Source organism: Malus domestica, chromosome 16, assembly GCF_042453785.1.
Source record: "Malus domestica chromosome 16, GDT2T_hap1".
NCBI classification, from domain to species: domain Eukaryota; kingdom Viridiplantae; phylum Streptophyta; class Magnoliopsida; order Rosales; family Rosaceae; genus Malus; species Malus domestica.
The window spans coordinates 11,431,358-11,452,996 of NC_091676.1; the positions used below are offsets into that span (position 1 = coordinate 11,431,358).

A 21,639-nucleotide genomic window follows, 5' to 3' on the forward strand; every position below is an offset into this window, starting at 1 on the left:
TTGAATACTTGTGTCCATATAGTATGGTGTCGATTCAACGTGCTTATACTCTTACGAATATAATCACCGTGACCAAATCCGACGCTGACGATTTGTGAACTTCGTAGAACTAGCAGCCTTGTCTTCAGGCTCTAGAACCTGAAGGCCGAGACGTGTTCCTTCCTCGGCTGCAGTCGCGAGATTCAAAAGTCAGTAGCGCATCCAAAGTAACATTAACAAATTTTACTCATCGGCCGAGCTCGGCCGACGAGTTGGCACGCACCGCATACAACCGAATGACGTAGTTAGCTCATTAGTTACTCGGCCTATGCACCACGTAGGTTTGGTAGTTTTTAGGGTCAACAAATTATTAAAAGAATAAAAATACAAGAGTTGATCTTTTGGCATGTATATATCAGTTGCCACATTAGATAGCTTAAAGATTTTGTTCAAATAAGTTGGTTTTCGAGATTATGTCTTTGGATTATATTTTGTAGACTAAAGACGTGATGATAGATAATTGCATACCGTTTATAATAATTTAAATTATTATCAACTATCACATCATATGGTATATTAAATATAAATTAACTTCGTATATCCAAGACGTTGTATGACTTTAATTGAACTTTAGAGTTAATAAAGTCTTAAATCATAAGATCCTCTTGTAGCGTTCGGCAACCATCCCTCCCACGAGAAATTGAGAAATTTTTAATTGTGACGGGAACACAAGTGGTACACCACGTGTTTTAAGAGGAATGGTGGAAATTTTTATTTTTTAAGTTATTAACTTTTTAGTACACATATCTCATTATTTGTATAGTACACGTGATGTACCCAAAATAAACCCTAATAAACCAAATAACCAAATTAAAGAAGCATAAACCAATCCTAATAAATTCCCATTAGTTTTTATATACCTAAAATACCCCTAGAAACAAACAAAAATATCGAATCTACCCTACTCAATCCACACTAGCAGCCACTTCAGCATGGCGTTTAAAGCTACTCCCAGCCTTCTTCTTGCTCGTCACTTTCTTCTTATTCTATGATCCACATCTTAAAATATTTTTCAATTTCTCAAAAACCCACCCGACAATGCCACTCTCGTTCCTATCCTTCTGCACGGACGGTAGTGTTTTGGGCACCTTGACCTTCAAGTTCTCGGCCAAGCCCTCCAAACAAGCCCCGTTGCTTCGAAAACCCTCAAACAATTGTGGGTACAACAACTTCACTGACTTCCTGAATTTCTTCCTAACCTTCCTCGCCGAACCAGCACCGTTCGCATGACCCTCATTGTAATAACCCACTGCCACGCGCACGCTCACGCTCACGTATGCGACGCACGCTCTCAGTATCACACTCTCTCTCTGCCGAAGGTGCTCGTCGACTAATGCCTCGAAATTTTTGGGCGGCCTCTGTAGTAGCTAGTGCGTTGTTTTGTGAGTCAACACGAACTTGTCTTCGTCGTACTTCTGCGCCACCTTTGCCTAGCGAATGTGGGTGCCGGGGCCCGTGCCCATGCCGGGTTCGTTGAAATAGGGCCGCTCATTGAGCACGAGACCCTAGATCGAGACCATGACCTGGATGATTGTTGACTGAGACGGATCCCACTTATCTCATTTCTTGTTGTGCTAGGTGTTGAGCATGCTTAGGCAGACGAACCCGCAATCATAGAGATTCGGGTTGACTCTGTTTCTGAAAGAGTGGTAATAAACCTGTGGAAGGCGGGTCGGGTAATTTGAATGGAATGCGATGTCGAATAAGAAAAGCGCGTCGTGGTAGGGAATGCCAGCGGCGTCGATGATAATGGCCCGGAGGAGGTCGATGTGGGTTTCGTAGATGTGCACGTAGATGGAGTTCGGGAGGTGCTTCTCGAGAATCTTCCACTCCTGCATTATTTTATGGTGGACCTTGTTACCGAAGCAAACTCCGCCGTCGCTTTTTGAGACGACGTCGAAATGCTTGAACCCGTTGGGCTCTCCTCCGGCGCCTGCCATTGTTTTCTTTCGAGGGCTTTTTGGTTATTGGACGGACTGTAGGACTCTAAGACCATCTCCAATGGTGATCTAAAACCTAAAAATATTTAGCCCATAAAATTTAGGTTTTAGCCCATAAATAAATTTTCTGCTCCAACCCTTTTGGCCTAAAATTTTAGCCCGAAATTATCAAAGAATGAATTAAGGCTATTTTTAAAAAAAATTAACTTTAAAAAAAAAATTATGTAGACTATCCTAAATTAATTATATGAACATTTTAACCTAAAAATATTTAAATTTTGATAAATTTAGAAAAATCTCTAAATCAATACATGAAAATCATGATAAACCACATAAACTTAATACAAACGACATTTAATAAACCACATAAACTTAATACAAATGACAATTAATAAACCACATAAACTTAAAAAAAAAAGACAAATAATAAACCACATAAACTTAATACAATCGAAAACTCATAAACTTAATAATGATATCCACCATCTTGACTTGGTGATGGACTTGGGTGATAGTCTTGAGATGAATCATCATCTTGAAATATACTTCTTATGGAATTCCTTTGTAAAATGTCATTTTGCTTACCACGTAAGTATTTCTTCCTTTATGGAGTGTATTTGTCGAGGTCCTCCATCATCAAATTAATTTCGAACCTTTCTTGCTCCCTATCCCCTTGTTCCTTCATGGCCAAATGCATTTGGGCCGAATCTTCTTACCGAGAGATATGATTTTCATTCATTCTTACCATTTCGCTAGCAAATTGTGCACGTATCGGATCTTGGGAATTCCCTTTTCTCTTTGATTCCTTTTGCTTATCTCTACCCCGAGTCCTTGCAAAAGAAGAAGTTGGGGTCATTTGTTCGACACCTTCATTATCGGCAAAATTCACACCTTCATTGACATCATTTGGGGGTGGGGCTTCACTATGAAATAATCTTCCACATTGTTGGTTCGCATCGGTTCCTCACCTCGGACAATCCTTGAGGATGTTCCAAGCATGATGCAACTTAAAAGCTTGATTTTTTGGTGTAGTTCTTGTCTTGTAAATTGCCATTGCTTTGTCACCCTATGCAACAAATACATAAAAACAATTAGTTGCAAAATACTATTATGTACATGACAACTAAAATATCAACAAAGAAACTTACAATTTCTGAGGCGCCCCTTCCACTAGGCATGTCAACCGTGGCTCTCTCCAAGCTTCCATTCCACAAAGTGCACGCTTTGTTGATAATCTTCCACCGATCATAAACACCACCAACTTCCCTTCGACCGGCATTGGAGTTTTCATGAAACTTATCAATGATTTTACCCCACAAAACCTTTATATTTTGATTTGTGCTGACGACACCATCTTCGTTGATAGAGATAATACATGAAGTAAATTGATGGATAGGATTGTGACACTTGTAATGAGATTAGAAAAGTTAGTTATGATAGTTGAGATGTGGAGGTGTGAAGATTCTTGTATATATACCCTTATGATGTAGTAGCTTAGATGCTAAGAAAATAAATAACAAGATACAGTTTCTCTATCTCTCTCTTAACTTCTCTCGAATCATCTCTTTCTCTCTTTAGAATTTCTGCATTCAAGCATATCATTCTTCTTAATTAACATGGTATCAATCACCATGATTGTCGCTGCATTTCTCGATCTGTGACTCGGTTTCCTCTTGTTGTCTTCTTCTTCAACTTCGTCTTCTCCGATCGCCTTCTGGTGATCGACGATCGCCTTAACTCAACTTCGATCGCATTGGCTTTCAAGATTTCTTCATCTTCTTGGTGCTTTTTCTTCAAGTTTTCTAGGGTTTCGAGCGAATGTTTTTCTTCCAAGATTCTCCACTACTTGCGGTTCATAGTTTGATTTATGCAAAAATGGTAACTGTTTCTCAACTTCAGCTCACTGAATCACCCATAACTGCTTTCTACGATTTCTATGTCTGTTAATGTGGAACTTGATGATTTGAATTATCTCAATTGGCATTTTCAAATGCAATTATTGCTGGAAAGTAATGGTATCATGGGATTTGTTGATGGTTCAATCCCTTATCCTGCACGAATTGAGTCGAATTCTGGTGAATCTGGTCTCAATTCTAGCAATTCATCATCCGTCATAGACTCCAATGCATGTGTTGTTTGGAAATTGCATGATCGTGCACTAATGAAGCTCATTATTGCCACATTATCTCCGATTTCTGTGTCATGTGCTATTGGCAGCTCTAGTTCTAGGGAATTATGGACTAGACTTAAGGAACAATTCTCTACTGTGTCAAAGACTAGTATCTTTCAGATGAAGTCTAATTTCCAAACAATCAAGAAAGGGTCAGATTCTGTGACACAGTATTTGCAGAAAATTAAAGAAGCTCGTGACTATCTGTCAGCTGTTGGTGTGTTTCTTAATGATGAAGACATTATTATCTTGGCTCTCAATGGTTTGCCTCCAGAGTATAATACATTTTGTATTGTTGTGAGAGGTCAAGAAAATGTCATGACCATGAAAGAATTTAGGTCTCAGTTACTTGCTAAAAAGGCAATTGTAGACAGTCACAACAATGGTCCATTTCTTTCTGCCATGATTGCCAATTCATCTCTAGCCATGTCTAAAGGGTCTAACCTTTCTGGTGGTGGTCAATCATATCATAATAATGGGGGTCAGTTCTATGGAGGGATAATATCTTTTACCAACAAGAACAAGGGCAAAAATAAATTTCATGCGGCACAAAGATACCATAATCCTCAGCCAATGTACCCTACACAAACACATGTATTACCCACACTTACTCCGCATTTCCTTGGCCCTTCTCCAAATCAGTTTGGGAGCCCTTCTGGACCTCCATTGCAGACATGCCAATTATGTAATGCAAATGGACACACTGCACCATATTGCTTCAACAAATCTTCTGATCGACAACAGTGTCAAATCTGTGCTAAATTCAATCATACTACCTGGTATTACTTTTACAATGAGAAATGGCCTTCTTATATGGAACCTCAATTTGCTTCAAGGGTAGGTGCTTGAATGCATGACTACTCTTATCATGGTCCTCATGTGATGTCTCATTCTTAGTCACCTTCAATGCAAACACTGAGCACTGTATTCCATTCATCTTCTCAACACTCATCGTTGGGATCTGCAGCTTCTACCTTTCAGTCACCACAAGTATGGCTGACAGATTCAGGAGCCACTAATCACATGACAGCTGATCTTCAAAACCCGTCCTTGGCTTCCCCTTATCCAAACAGTGAAGTTGTTCAAGCTACTAATGGTGAAGGTTTGCAAGTCTCTCACGTTGGCAGTTCTATACTTACAACTCATCTTCATCCTATCAAATTAAATTCCATCATCTATCTTCCTAAACTGACATAAAATTTACTATCAGTTTATAGGATTTGTTTGGATAACAATTGTTGGCTCATTTTTTATGCATTTTGTTTTTGGATTCAGGACAAGGCCACGGGGAGAATTCTATACAAAAGGCTATGCAGTAATGGACTTTATCCTATTCACTCACTCTCCACTCGAACTCACATACCCCAGTCTTCTTAGTCTTCATCAGCTGTTTATCTTGGTTAACTTGTTGGTTCTAGCCTATGGCATAATAGGTTAGGACATCCCTCAAATAATATAATGTCATTGCTACTTAAACAAGTGAATATTACTTGTAATAAAGGCACAACTTCTGTTATGTGTTGAAGTTGTCTAGAGGGCAAGTTTACAAAGTTACCATTTCTTTCTTCTCATACTAACTTTGCCATACCATTTGAAATTGTCCACAATGACCTTTAGGGTCCTACACCATGTACATCGATTGATGGTTATAAATACTACGTTACCCTTATTGATGAATGCACTCGGTTTTGTTGGCTATTTCCCTTATCTCACAAGTCACACTTTTATGATGTGTTTGTCACTTTCTGTGCATTTGTTTCCACTCAGTTTTCAACTTCTGTCAAAACCTTGCAGAATGGTGGGGGAGGTGAACACATTAGTTATATGCTTTATACATTTCTTAAATCCAAAGGAATTGTGCATCATAAATCTTGTCCCTATACACCTGAACAAAATGGGTTGGCTGAGAGGAAATATGGACATATTATTGAAACTACTGTCACATTGTTATAGTATGCTAACCTTTCTTCTCAGTTTTGGACCTTTGCTTGTCAAACAACCATCTACTTGATTAATAGGATGCCTACCCCAGTATTACAAAACCAATCACCATTTCAAGTCCTCTATGGAAGTCAACCACTTATTGGTCACCTTAAGGTGTTTGGATGTTCCTGTTATCCTTTACTTCGACCCTATAACTCTACCAAACTTCAAGCTAGAACAAACAAGTGTGTTATTCTCGGATATGCATCTAAATATAAGGGTTACATATGCTATGAAGTATAGAAAGGAAAATTCTTTGTCTCTAGGCATGTTGTTTTCGATGAAACTAAGTTTCCTTATCTCAACTTACTTAAACTAACAACACAATCTAGTCACCCATCTATCTTACCGTCACCATCAAATTTATCACCATCATCTCATTGTCTTACACCAGTTCCAAATGCTAATAATATACTAGTCGTACCTATGTCTCATTATCCCTCTTATTCTCATACTTTTGATATCCCAACTCCAACTTTGTTTAACCCTCCATCACCTAATGTCTCAACTCTTGTTGTTTCAACATCTGATGTCTCACTTTCACCCTTACCATATCCTACTTCTCAGTCCATTACCGCAACAGTACATGATCCCATTCAACTTTCTATGGATCCTGAATTTAGTCCCGATCGTTTACAAGTGGTATTACCTATTGAACCATTAAACATGCATCCTATGCAAACTCGAAGTAAAAGTGGTATTATCAAACACAAGGCCTTCTTGAGTACTTTAGAGACATCTGGTGAAGTTAACATGTCTCTTACTAAGCCAGCCACCTATAAGACTGCTATGAAATATGTTGTGTGGATGAATGATATGAAGGAGGAAATTGAGGCTCTACATTCTCAGGGAACTTGGTTTCTTGTTCCTCTTCCATCTCAAAAGAACTTAGTGGGGTGTAAATTGGTGTTTAAGAACAAGAAGAATACTAATGGTAATGTTGCGAAGCACAAAGCTCGATTGGTTGCAAAGTGGTTCTGTCAAGAAGAAGGATTGGACTATGGAGAGACTTTCAGTCATGTTGTAAAGCTTACCACAGTGAGATTAGTTTTGGCATTAGCTGCTCAGTTTCACTGGCCTTTAAAGCAACTCGACGTTAAAAATGCATGGTATATTACATGAGGAATTCTATATGGCTCAACCACCTGGATTTGAAGATCCCAAGTATCCTCATCTAGTTTGTAAGCTTCATAAGTCCTTATATGGCTTAAAACAAGCACCACGGGCCTGGAATGAAAGATTCACAACTTTTCTTCCTTCTCTGGGGTTTCAGTCTACATATTCACTCCTCTCTCTTTGTGAAGTATGTTGGTTCCGATATTGTGGTTCTCCTCCTCTATGTTGACGATATAATCTTAACTGGAAGTGCCACAGGTTCCATTCAACAGGTCATTGATTCTCTCCTTATTGAGTTTGAGATCAATGATTTGGGACCATTCAATTATTTTTTGGGCATTCAAATATCTTACACACCTACTGGTTTGTTTCTGTCATAAACTAAATACATTCAAGATCTACTCAACAAGACAGAAATGAGTGAGTGTAAACCCTGTGACATTCCATGTTTGCCCTATAAGCAGTTATTAAAGGATGATGGGATTTCATTTCCAGATGCTCAGACATATCGCAGTATAGTTGGTGCGTTACAATATTTTACTTTTACTCGTCCAGATATTGCATTCGCAGTTCATCAAGTGTCTTAGTTCATGCAACAACTTATGCTTTCCCATTTTGCTGATGTTAAATGCATTTTGCATTATTTGAAAGGCACCATAACTTCTGGACTCACTTATGATGCTGGTGAAGTTTGTTTAAAAGCCTTTAGTGATGCAAATTAGGCAGGAGATCTGAATGATCGAAGGTCTACAATTGGCTTAGTTGTTTTCTTGGTCTCTAATCCAATATCATGGTCCTCCAAGAAACAAATTTTTTTTTCTTAATCGTCTACAGAAGCAAAATATCAAGCTATGTCATCCACTGCAACTGAACTTGATTAGATTCAACAACTTCTCCATTTTTTACAGGTTAAAGTGGTTTCAGCTCTTGTGCTTTTTTGTGACAATTTGTCAGCCATTGCTCTCTCTTTTAATCCAGTTCAACATCAAAAGACCAAGCACATTGAGGTTGATGTTCATTTCATTCGTGAACAGATTGCTCAAAAGCGCCTGTTTGTGCAGTTTGTGTCTTCTCGGGAATAGTTCATAGACATTCTCACAAAGGGGCTTAGTGCTCCTCTATTTAAAACTCACTACAGTAATCTTATGAGTTTGAGGGGGGGGGATGATAAAGATAATACATGAAGTAAATTGATGGATAGGATTGTGACACTTGTAAGGAGATTAGAAAAGTTAGTTATGATAGTTGAGATGTGGAGGTGTGAAGATTCTTGTATATATACCCTTATGATGTAATAGCTTAGATGCTAAGAAAATAAATAACAAGATACAATTTCTCTCTCTGTCTCTCTCAGCTTCTCTTGAATCCTCTCTTTCTCTCCCTAGAATTTCTGCATTCAAGCTTATCATTCTTCTTGATTAACATTCGCTAACAGAAATCCATGCCAAACATAAAGCAATATCTTCATCAAAGGTCCAATTACGACCTCTAACATGCTCATTTTCCATCTTGAAAAATTTGGAAATGAGAAGAAATGGTAGAAAGAAAAATTGGAAGAATTGTAGGAAAAAAGTGAGTTTGTGTGGATGTTTGAACAAATACATAGATATTTATAGAGTTTTTGGTTGAATTTTAAGTTAAATAATTTTTTAAAATTATTTTAGCCATTGGATTTAAATTTGGACCGTTAGATCTTTTTTTTACCGTTAGATTTGATTATATTCGATCTAAGTCGTTGGATTCAATAAATATATAAATATAAAACTAAAAAAAATAATTTGAACCTGGACCGTTGGATTAACCAATGGCCTATTTAAATGGAGTCGATGGATGAAGAAAAGTAGCCCAACGGCTACTTGATGGTCTGACACAGGGGGAACAACTCCACGTGGGTTGGTACAAAAATCTAAAAGAGCTTAGCGTGTGCAGCACGTAGGCAAGTAGGGATTGGGCAATGGGCTTCACAACCCTGGTTTTAGTCTCAGTTGGTAGGGCCCATTTTGCTTTATGGCCTAAAATTGGGCCGGTATTTGCCCTCCATTTGGGTTTTAGGTTTTAGGTTATCTTTAGGTCATGGATTGGAGTGGATTTTGGGGGGGGGGGGAAGGGAAATTTTAGGTTTTAGCCCATCATTGGAGTTGGTCTAAGGGGGTGTAGTTAAATAAGGATTTAGAAGGATTTTAAAATTTTTTAAAAGACCTTAGAATCTTGGTGTAGTCAACTAGGATTTTACAAGATTTCAAAAGAATCCATTCAAATACAGGAGTAGTCAATTAAAGGATTTTAAAAGACTTTAGAATCCTGATGTAGTCAACTAAGATTTTAAAGGATTTTTATAGAGTCCATGAAAATCTATAGGTATTCAAAAATTCATAGATTTTGAAAGATTTCCTTCGATAAAAGATTTTGTAGGATTTGAGAATGAATGATAAACATAACAAAATCCTACCTCCACCCTAGGATTTCTTTTCAACCTCTCACTTTCTTTCTCTCTTTCCCCACACTCTAACTCCAACTTTCTTTCTCAATCTCTATTTTTTCCGAGAAACCCATCATTCCTTCCTTCTGACGTCTCAGCCACCCACCCCATCCTCTTAATATACAATAAATATTCCATTGTATACAATTGTATACACAAGATAGCAAAGTTGATCATACATTTGGAGATAGGACTGGAAGAAGGCGAGAGAGGGGGTGTGGATAATTGAAGGGTTTGAATTTCATTTGCTGATGGACTTCATTTTTCCTACCTTTGCAACATCCATTCTTCTCTCTCACATTTACTGATGGACTCCTTCATTTTTCTTACCTTTGCAGCATCCATTCCTCTCCCTCTCTCTTAAATAAGAGGAATCACTTTTTAGAAAAATTCAAAAGCCGAAAGTGCTTTCATGAAGAGGACCATGGACATGGAGGATAGGGGTTAGTTGGGAGAACTGGGCATAGTTCTTCATTCACTTTCAAGTTTAATCTTACTTTTTATTTGAAATTAAATTTTAAAATTGTTGATGCACAAAACCGAAAGTCTTGGAATAACGTAAATCCGACCATGAATCTACAAGTAATGTAAATAACACAAGATGTATCGTGGTTCACCCCAAGGTTTGGGCTACGTCCACACTGAATATTGTATTTCTCTGAGAGTATGAGGGAGAGAACCTCTGAATATGAGAGGGGATGTGAGATGGGTGAGAAGACTCTAGAAATGGCCTCCCTTAATTGTGACGGTGAGGGATCCTTTTATAGAAGAATGACTCCTCACTTATTACATATTTGCCCATTCCTTTATTACATAATTACATTTAAGTCCCTCGAGTATTTATACGAGGTCTAAATACGAGGCCCTAAATATGGTATAAACAGTAGTCCCCCAAGTCTTCAGTCAAGAGAGTCTTTTGGCTAGAGACTTGAAATTCAGTCCATGTGTGGGCCGAAGTAACTAGATGTTGTCTTGAACTGATGCTCGATATGAGGCGGTGCTCAATCTGAAATGATGCTCAACTAGAAGTAGCACACGCTGCTCGGCTGCTCGGCTCGTGGCTTATGTTTCCTTGGTTGGCTCGGCTTGTGGCATTGAAGGTGAGGGAGTCCCTTTTATAGAATAAGGGCTCGCTCCTCAATACATGAATGATAGGCTAGAGTTGATGCTCTCTAATGATTGTGAGGGAGTCCATTTTATAGAATAAGGGCTCACTCCTCAATACATAAGTGATGGGTTAGAGTCCCCCAAGTATTTTTCATGAGTGCTCTCTAATGAAAGTGAGGGAGTCCCTTGTATAGAATAAGGGCTCACTCCTCAGTACATAAATATGGGCTAGAATTGATGCTCGTGGCGATGCGGTTGCTCAGTAGGCGGCGATGCTCTCTAATGATGGTGAGGGAGTCCCTTTTATAAAATAAGGGCTCGCTCCTCAGTACATAAATAGTGGGCTAAGTCCCCCAAGTATTTTTCATGAGGCCCAGTTGAGGCCCAATATATGGTGTATAATGTAATCCCTCAAGTCTTCGGTCAATAGAGTCTGTTGGCTGGAGACTTCAAATTGAATCCATGTATGGGCCGAAGTGGCGTTGTTCGGAGACGGTATTTGTATACCCTGCACTGAAGCTTTGTAGGTGAAGCTTTGCAAGTGAAGCTTTGAAGCTGGAGCTCTGTAAATGAAGCTTTCGAAGCTGGAGCTTTTGTAAATGATGCTTTTGAAGCTAGAGCTCTGTAAATGAAGCTTTTGAAGCTGATTGACATGAGTGATGCTCATGAATGTTTATGTTGATTGACAGGAGTGATGCTCATGGATGTTGTCATGAGTGATGCTCATGAATGTTAACATGAGTGATGCTCATGAATGTTGACATGAATGATGGTCATGAATGTTTATGTAAGATTGTCATGAGTGATGGTCATGAATGTTTATGTAAGATTGTCATGAGTGATGCTCATGAATGTTTATGTATGAATGACATGAGTAATGTTCATGTATAATTTGGAGTACTGGGCGTACTTTTGATCACCTGGTTGGTGGCATAAAGGGGAATACGGGTTGTACATTTCATCACCTGGTTGGTGGCATGAATGGCTAGTTGCCAAATGATTTTAGAGTACGGGTTGTACATTTCATCATCTGGTTGGTGGTAATAGCGGCAGGTTGCCGAATAATTTTGGAGTACTGGGCGTACTTTTGATCACCTGGTTGGTGGTAATAGCGGCAGGTTGCCAAATAATTGTGGAGTACTGGGCGTACTTTTGATCGCCTGGTTTGGAGCTATTTTGGGCTTATGGGCCTTCGCCCTCTACACAACCTTCCAGCCCATTTATTTTGGGCTTTGCCATTTTTTTTTTTTTACCCTCTGATGGGTTTTATACAGATGTCTCCGAAAGATAGGAAAAATGAATTACATCATACAAAAATAAAGGTTTCGACAGTTGCCATCCTCATCATGGTTGTGGACTACACCACCCCACTATGCATCCCATTAATATTATTTGCCTTTGCTTTTGTTTACTTTCTCTTTTCTTTTTCTTTTTTCTTTTCACTTTTGCTTTGCACTTCTGTCTATGCTTTTCTCTAGACATCATTCTACTTTTTCTAACAGTTATGGCTGGTCTTGGTTTGAAGCTATGATCAATGGTGATGCATACAAAAATGTAGAAGAAAAACAAAGCGAGGAATGTATACATAGAATTACTGGGACACTAGAGTTGAGCAGCGCCAGAGGGCTGGCTTACCACTTTTATCCGCCCGAGGTGTGTTTGCAAGCATTTCAGGAGAGTCAACAAGGGCAGTCAAGCGGTGAATTAATGTTGTGGACAGAGTGCAGCATGATTCTATGCAAGTTAACAGTTTTGAGATACCTGATGTCGTAGTTGACAGTTCAAAAGGAGACGGTTGTGTCTTACCTTATGTTTCTGACCTCCCTGATATTTCTCCTCGTGGCATGCTGATGAAAGGCCTTGGTTTTGCTCCATATGTGGTTTTATGCCACCAACAATGTATCGCCAAAAGTGTCTTCAAGAATCAACGACTTTATTCTCTACTTCTGGTGGTAGTTTCAAGATGCAAATCTCAGCGTCGTCCATGTCGGACTGTTAACGCCGGGAGTTAGAGCACCGACTACCATGGTGATTGTTTGGTTGAAGCTCCAATTGTTTCCGGCGTCGGACTGGTTGCCGTCGAATGAGGAGTAGAAGTAGCAAGTGGCTGAGATGAGGCAGTCGAGAGCGTCGTCGGAGTCGTCGGTGCATTTGGACTGGGTTGTGGTGAGTGACCTTCTGAGTTCGATTCGTGTCGGTGTTACTACCCGACCCCACCACCTCCACGGTCACGGTCTACAAATTTCTATCAGGACCCTAAAAGGGTGAGCCAGGCGCTAGGATGTGTAGGCGTCCTTCTGGGTGTTGACTTTGAGGATTCATCAGTGAGAGAGAAAGAGTCTTGGCCACCAACTGTACAAGATTCACAGGGAGCGCTGAACCATAGTTCTCACAAGACATAATATAATTAAGGCTTTCTGCTGCTGTGAACATGGATGCTTTGCTTGTTGGATGATGTTACACTTGTCGCCTTCTCCGGCCTGAGTGCTGTGACTTTGGTTCCTTGGTGACCATGCCTCTGATGCGGATGACTTGGAGTCGGAGTCGGCCGAGGAGTCGATGAATGCTTGAAGGATTTTTTATGTTCTCTCTCTCCTGAAGATTCTTCTGATGAGAGAGAAAGTGAAAGCTTTGGTTTGAAGGTTGTGAAACAAACTAGACAGAGAGAGTGATTTTTCAGAAGGGGGAGGGGCCGGTGTCCCTTGGGTTTTGTGACTTTGGTTCCTGGGTTTCTGCAGATTCACAGTGGAGGTATGAAAAATTGAGAAAGAAACGACATAGCTTTTTGTGTCGATTCCCACAGACGGCACCAAATGTTGATGCATAAAATCGAAGGTCTTGGAACAACGTAAATCTGACCGTGAATCTGCAAGTAATGAAAATAACACAAGATGTATCGTGGTTCACCCCAAGGTTTGGGCTATGTCCACACTGAATATTTTATTTCTCTGAGAGTATGAGGGAGAGAACCTCTGAATATGAGAGGGGATGTGAGATGGGCGAGAAGGCTCCAGAAATGGCCTCCCTTAATTGTGAGGGTGAGGGGTCATTTTATAGAATAAGGACTCTTCACTTATTACGTATTTGCCCCTTCCTTTATTACATAATTACATTTAAGTCCCTCGAGTATTTATACGAGGTCTAAATACGAGGCCCTAAATATGGTATAAACAAAAATGGCAAGAGAGTCTCTCAAAATCCATTCAAATATTTAATCAAAGTCCATAAGAATCCTTTTAAATCTTAATCAAAATCCATAAGAATCCTTAAAAATCCATTTGAAAGTTGTAAGGATTATACAATCCTTTGAAATATGTCACTTAAAAAAATCTTTTAAAATCCTGTGAAATTCAAATTGACTACACCCCCTAAATATTGGCTTGTTATATTAATACCCCATATATTGTTGAATATACCCCACATACTTAATACTTCTACAATTGCTTTTTCAATTAAAAATTATCTTAAAACACCCCACATAATTCTCCATAATACCCTCGCACCCATAATCTTAACATACACCTTACATTTTTTACATACACTCCACATTTTCAACATACGCTATACACTCCACATTTTCTTTGAGTTCTTCAAGCAATCCTACTGTCACATCCCAGCCCGGGTCCACCACATCCCGGGCCTGTTTCACCACCGTAGCATGATATTGTCCGCTTTGGGCTTACCATTCCCTCATATTTTGTTATTTTGGGAACTCACGAGCAACTTCCCAGTGGGTCACCCATCATGGGAATGCTCTGGCCACCTTCTCGCTTAACTTCGGAGTTCCGACAGAACCCGAAGCCAGTGAGCTCCCAAAATGTCTCGTGCTAGGTAGGGATAATAATATACATTTAAGGATCACTCCCATGCCCAATGTGAGATATTACAATCCACCCCCCCCTTAGGGGCCCGACGTCCTCGTCGGCACACTTCCGGCTTGGGATTCGCTCTGATACCATTTGTCACATCCCGGCCCGGGTTCACCACATCCAGGGCCCATTCCACCACCGTAGCACGATATTGTCCACTTTGGGCTTATCATTCTCTTAGGGTTTTGTTTTTTTGGGAACTCACGAGCAACTTCCCAGTGGGTCACCCATCATGGGAGTGCTCTGGCCACCTTCTCGCTTAACTTCGGAGTTCCGACGGAACCCGAAGCCAGTGTGCTCCCAAAAGGCCTCGTGCTAGGTAGGGATGATAATATACATTTAAGGATCACTTCCATGGATGATGTGGGATATTACACCTACACTGACGACAATTTCAAAAATACTTAGACAAGCATTAGCCTATCCAGGGAACGCTCTGATTTACTGAGTGACTCAACGTTTATCAACATGAACTCATTACAAAAGTTATACATTTTTTTATCAATTAGTATGCAACTAAATTCTGCAACATGAATTAGTTAGTAGCTAGTACCTATTGACAAGCTCAAAACCCTCTCTGAGCAACTGAGATGACCATCTTAGAGCCGATGAAGACCATTTCAATTAGTTAGTAAATAGTACATATTGCAATTCCATACATTTCCAAAGTGCGGTTTCCAAAATTTAGACATATTTTCATGGAAAAATTAGTATCCGGTCCCTAGTTCTTACTGTTTATTAACTAAGACCTTATTAGTTATCGAATTTTGATTCAAGTCCCTAGCATTAATGTGATAATGAATTTACATGTTTATTATATAATTTTTTAATATAAAAATTAGTAATTAATTTAAGGTTTAATACTCACACCTCTATTAAACTTCTAATTAATTTTCAATTCAAACATTTCCAAAATAATAAAAAATTAAATTAAATTAAGTTTGTACCTATTAGTTTTTTTATATATATAAAAATATTCTTAATTTTTAATCTTAAATGTACCCATTCTCAAATATATCAATTTGTTATATGTAAAATGTACCCTTTTTTAATATAAAATCCATTCAAATTTTTTAATCCATGTTTAAACTTATATGGGTACATTCTTTTTCGTTGATTTGAGAATGTATCCATGTTTTGGTACAATAACTTTTTTTGTTAATTTTGGTTAATGTACCCATACATATATGTACACACACACACACACACACAATATAATAGAGAGTATAATTTATATTTTATTATTTTTAATCCCATAAATTATGGGTTTTATTTAAAATCTCATTAATATAAACAATTACAAATTTCAATTTTTAATTTTTAATTTAAAAAATATAGTAACTTACATTATTACATTAATGTCAGGACCTCAATCAAAAACTAAAAACTAATAAGGTTTCAATCAAAGAATATTGATAGTTAGGGACCGCATCCAAAGTGTCCCTATTTTCATTTATGTGATCTTAAAAGAATGGCTATCTCAAAGTCAAGGAAGTCCATTTCAAAGTCAAGTAATGGCGATCCACCGAGGAGGTGGAGCATCTTAAAATGGCGACAAGAGAAGGGAACAGAAAACTATCACTTATAGCATTAATAACACAGGTATTTTGGGAAGTAAAAGTAGGCTTAAATAAATATCGATGTCGTTGAAATCACTAAAATAATGAAATATGAAGTCTTACTTCATGTGAATCTTCTGAAACTTGATCTTGTGTTTCAATCAACGTGTTTGTAGTTTTATTGGTTAGAGTTTTGTCCTACAATGGAGGTGAGAGTGTTTTGAGAGTTGAATATGCTAAATAATACGTTAAAAGTAATTTGGGATGTATTTAGATTTTTTTAACTTATAAGGTTGAAATTGTCATTGCATAGTAGGTACATAAGTTATTTAAATTAAATTTTAATGTGGGATGTATTCAACATTATATGGGGTGCAACTAAGAAAAACCTAAATATTTATTTGTGAGAGTATTAAAGTACATATAGACTTACAATAAATTAATCGCTACTTACAATTGAAAATTACATTTTTATAATTTGGATAATTATTAAGAAGATTTAAATTAATTAATTTACAGCTAACGCCTCCCCAAAATAAACGAGTTTGATTGGACAAGTTTGAAAGAACAACAACTGAAAATTACATTTTTATATTTCTTATATGGAAAATGAGTGGAGAGAATTCTCTACAATCCCAACAAAGAAAAAGTTCTAAACCCCTAAACAGAGTCACACCCCTAATAAAATTCCAACCCTTGACTCCAAACACCACACAAAAAACTTCTAAAAGAATTCACACATAAAATTTAGATATAGATAATAGAGTCGATTTTTATATGAAGTTTAACTTTAGGTAGCCCTGGATACGCACACAAATTTTAGTGGTGATTTTAAATTAGTCCTAACATTTTAAATATCTTCATAAAGTTTTTTTAAAAATAAACATTTATTAGGTTCACTAATGTTAAGTAAGGACATTGACAAATACTAAAGCGTGTTTTAACTCTCAAATCATCTATGGAGTTTTGAGGGCTCATTTGGATGTGCTTTTAAAATGATTGAAAGCGCTTTTAAAGAAAATATTTTTGAATTCCAAAAGCACTTAAAATGCTTTCTGAAGGAAGTACTAGTTATGTGCTTCTTCCAGGAAACACTTTAAGTGCTTTTCCAGGATTTACTTGTATTTTTACTAAGGATTGGTTCCAAAAATATTTTCACCAAAAGCCCTTTCAATCATTTTAAAAGTAAATCCAAATGAGTTCTGAATCTTCAAATTGACGCATTTTAGCTAAGCAAATTTACAGTTTAATTTGGCTAAATGGGTCGATTTGGTGGATTAGAGCTCCAAAAAGGGCGATCAGTGAAAACCATTCATTATCCACCTCATCATTTAATGTTAGTAACATCATCATTTAATGTTGATAAAATCCTCATTTAACGCCGATGACCTGTCAATTTTTCAAAACGTTGGGTAATTATTTGAAGGGGCTTTTAGATCTAGGTCCAAAAACATAGATGATTTTTAGGAGTGAGTCAAGTTATCTAATTACATGTTTTTATTTCTTTTATACTCATTTTATATTTTTTTTAAAATATTAAAAATTAATTAAAATCTTCTAATATTATGCATTTTTCAACTCCAAAAAATCTAATTAATATCTTACAACAAAAAAAACTAATATACTAACATAAATTATCTACAAAACATTCTACCTTAACTCAAGTAACAAATATATGAATATATATTATACCTGTAAGCGAGATATGAAACCTAACTAAAAGGTAGGAAAAAACATAATATACCTACAAGCAAGACATTAATGTGTGACACGTTGATTATAAAAAAGAATATGTCATATAGTACATAAAAATAATTAACATGTGATATAGGTTGATTATAAAAATTAAAAATAAAATCTATAAATGCGGTTTAAAGCAGGACGAAGAACAAGAAATAACAAAAAAATAAAAAGAAATAATCAAAGAGATAATTAGGAAGAAATTTGATTTCTATAATAAATCTTGTCATTGAATAGATAATTATTGATAATTAAATAATTAAATTTACGGAATTTGACTTATTTTAATAAATTGGACTATTCCTACTATTGGCTCAAAAAATTGGACTTATATCAAGTTTTCCCATAATTAAATTTATGGAATTGAACTTATTTTAATAAATTGGACTATTCCTACTATTGGCTAAAAAAATTGGACTCATATCAAGTTTTCCCATAATTAAATTTACGGAATTGAACTTATTTTAATAAATTGGACTATTCCTACTATTGGCTAAAAAAATTGGACTTATATCAAGTTTTCCCTTTTAACTTTATAAGCAAATTGGGAATGAAAAATAGAAGCATTTATTAACACCACACGTAAAAGGAAATTTGTCATATTTTCTAAAGTTGGCTTTAATGAAGTGCGTGTAAATCAAATTTTCTAAAGTTAAAAAGAATGCTTAGCTACTTTGGCCTTTTTCTCACTGAATGAGGATCCTCTTCGGATTTTCTTTGTGAGGATTTCGAAGATCCTCCAATCACATATGTTCATCGTACATTATGTTGTCAGTTTTCGTCAGACACTGTTTATATATTTAATTTTAAATAAAAAGATTTATAATGATTTCTGGCCTCACGATATATAATGAACGAATATGATTGGAGGATTCCCGAGATCCTCACAAAAAAGATCTGGAGAGAATCCTCATTCTTTTTCACTAACCTTTTACTGTGCTTTTATAAAACAATAAAAAGACTAGACAGATTAGTTTTGGAGTCCCGGTCAAGAGTTTGGACTCTCATGTAGGGAGGGCAATTATAATTTGGACGTAGATGATAGAAAATACCGTATATAACCAACTTAGCTAAACTTATATTGACAAAGCCTATTGTTTGATTGGGAGGATTGTAATTAATGGGACTAGCTAATTGATAAGTTTTTTCTTTTCATACCAAATATGACAAGATAAGGTTATTAGGTACAATTTGTTTCGAATGCAATTTATGCTTGGGCTAGTGATTTGCGCTTAGTGACATACCTTGTTTCATATTTTTGCATATATTTGACAATTGCTTGAAGTATTTGCTTACGTTCTACATTACTCTTTAGATTTTGAATTGTGCAAGATCAAGAAATACCACTTCGACATGTAACAAAGTGAGAAAGAGTAAAAATCTAGACTAGAGTTATAATTGATGCAATCAAAACTAATCAAAAGCTTAATTGAAAGATAAGCATGGAAAAGAAAAAGAAAGATAAGCATACTAGAAGCAAATTTGATGATAGCTAGTACTTAGGAGAATTAAGATGTATATAAACTGATATGGTACTTATGGTGGTGTAGTTAGGATTTCTAAATAATGGGGTTATAATATCAATAAAAAAATTTTATTTGGCCATTTCGTCGAGCACCTAGTAGGCAGGTGCCAATTCTTGCCAACATCATGTCTACAATTACTATTATTTGTAGAGGCTTGCACAAGGTAGATGTAGGATACTGCAGAGTAATGTTGAAAATTGTCAAGACTTGTCAACTAAAGTATTTCATCGAGCACATGGTGATCACAATAGAGTCGCACACAAGAAGAGATAAAAGAAAGACAGATTGATAGAAGAAAATAAAAGAAGTAGGAGAATGAGATTATAATTTAGTTTGCCTTAGTTGTTTAAAGGGTCAAATACAATACATAAACAAATATACATAAAAATTTTGAAGTTGTTGAAGTCAAAGACAATCAACGACCCCATACTAACTTCGCCACTAGATACTTGCATTCGAAGACGAGTTTTTTGCCCGCAGAGGAATTCCTAAAGTTTACTTGTAAAAGTACAAAGTATAAATACATAGATGCCCGTAAATATAATATAAAATAGTTTTGATTTTAGAAAAAAAATATAAGTTTAAGTTTTAAAGGTTTTATATTTTATAAAAAGTATAGCGATATGGTTTTTATTTATTACGTAAAGAAAAAACAAATCAAAACATCGTCTAGCAGTGTTACGTTACGTAACCATCGCACCAACAAATAATCCAAATTAAAAAAAGAAAACCACTGATCCTAATCATAATAAAATTCTAATTTACTTTTATTTACCCAAAAGTACCCCTACCAACAAACGAAAATCTCGAATCTGCCCTCGGAATCAAAGACCCCAATCCGCGGCGGCAGCAGCCACTCCAGCTTTGCGCTTCGATTCGCTCCCGCCTTTCTTGCCGATCTTATTTTTAGGTCCCAATCCCAAAACCTTTTTCAGTTTCCGAAAAACCCTCCCAACAATACTACCACTGCTTCCCTTCTTTCTCGGAGACGGCGTCGTTTTGGCGGCTTCCACCTTCAGCGCCGACGGTGTCGTTTTGGCGACCTCCACCTTCAGCAGCTCGGGTAAACCCACCAAAGAATCACCGTTCCATTTGAAATCCTTGTACAGTTCCACGTACAACTTCTCCAACGCCTCCCTGAAACTTTGCCTTACCTTTATAACCGAAACGGCACCGTTTTGTTGACCCTCCTCCTTCTCCTTGTACTCGCCCACCGCTACGAGCCCGTTCGCGTATGCAATGCACGCTCTCAGTATCGCACCCGCTCTCTGCCGAAAGTGCTCGGCCACGAACGCCCTGAAATGTTTGGGCGGCCTCCGCAGCAGAATGTGCGTCGTTTTGTGAGTCAACAGGAACGCGTTCTCGCCGTAGGCTTGCGCCGTGTTCTCCAACCAACCCCGGCCGAATATTCCGGTGCCCGGTTCGTTGAAAAAGGGTTTCTCGTTGAGCACGAGACCCTGGATCGAGACCAGGACCTGGAGGATCGTCGACTGCGACGGGTCCCACTTCTGCGCCTTGCTGCCGGACCACGTGTTGAGCAGGCTAAGGCAGACGTAGCCGCTCGCGTAGAGGTTCGGGTTGACCCGGTTCCCGAAAGAGTGGTAATAGACCTGGGGCGGGCGGGTCGGGTAATCGGTCGGGAAAGCGATGTCGAAGAAGAAGAGCGCGTCGTGGTAGGGCGTGCCGGCAGCGCCGACGATGACGGCCTGGAGGAGGTCGATGCGGGTGTCGTAGACGCGTACATAGATGGAGTCCGGGAGGTGCTTCTCGAGAATCTTCCATTCCTGCATGATCTTCTTGTGGACCTTGCTGCCGCCACTAGTGAAGCAACCTTGGCCGGCGGTATTCTTCGGGAGGTTGGAGCTGTAGAAGTGGTGGTCCGAGGGGTCCGAAACGACGTCGAATCGCTTGAACAAGTCGGGCTGACTTTCTGCAGCGTCGTTTTCGGGCGTCTTTGGGGTCAGAGAAGGAGCCATCGTTTTCTTTGGAGGACGTATTGGTGATCGGGCGGAGTGTGTGAGACTGACGGGGGGGACTGCTATATAATATGATTTGGAGTCTTTGATCCAAGCCTTTCCTCTCAGGATCGCATTTTCAATATGATTAGCTAA

The 21,639-nt window shown here is 37.9% G+C and overlaps 2 protein-coding genes across 2 annotated transcripts; both read right to left on the bottom strand.

Annotated features, from left to right (window-relative positions):
* Positions 1-944: 944 nt before the first annotated feature.
* LOC103403633 (uncharacterized) lies at positions 945-1,979 on the bottom strand. Its single transcript, XM_008342478.1, has 3 exons — positions 1,698-1,979; positions 1,128-1,397; positions 945-1,025 (listed from the first exon to the last, which is right to left on the bottom strand). Exons 1-3 carry the CDS (start codon positions 1,977-1,979, stop codon positions 945-947), a joined length of 633 nt encoding a protein of 210 aa, XP_008340700.1.
* An 18,163-nt stretch (positions 1,980-20,142) lies between these two features.
* LOC103403530 (putative ubiquitin-conjugating enzyme E2 38) lies at positions 20,143-21,637 on the bottom strand. The gene has a single exon (XM_008342371.4). It carries the CDS (start codon positions 21,502-21,504, stop codon positions 20,353-20,355), a length of 1,152 nt encoding a protein of 383 aa, XP_008340593.1. The 5' UTR covers positions 21,505-21,637; the 3' UTR covers positions 20,143-20,352.
* Positions 21,638-21,639: the final 2 nt, after the last annotated feature.

Excerpts from the sequence above, each read along its gene's own strand:
- LOC103403633 (XM_008342478.1), bottom strand. The coding sequence starts at position 1,979 with ATGGCAGGCGCCGGAGGAGAGCCCAACGGGTTCAAGCATTTCGACGTC. Across the intron at positions 1,398-1,697 it reads ACCCGACCCGCCTTCCACAG|AGGCCGCCCAAAAATTTCGA; the intron begins GTTTATTACCAC and ends TAGCTACTACAG. Across the intron at positions 1,026-1,127 it reads CCGAGAACTTGAAGGTCAAG|AATAAGAAGAAAGTGACGAG; the intron begins GTGCCCAAAACA and ends TGTGGATCATAG.
- LOC103403530 (XM_008342371.4), bottom strand. The coding sequence starts at position 21,504 with ATGGCTCCTTCTCTGACCCCAAAGACGCCCGAAAACGACGCTGCAGAA.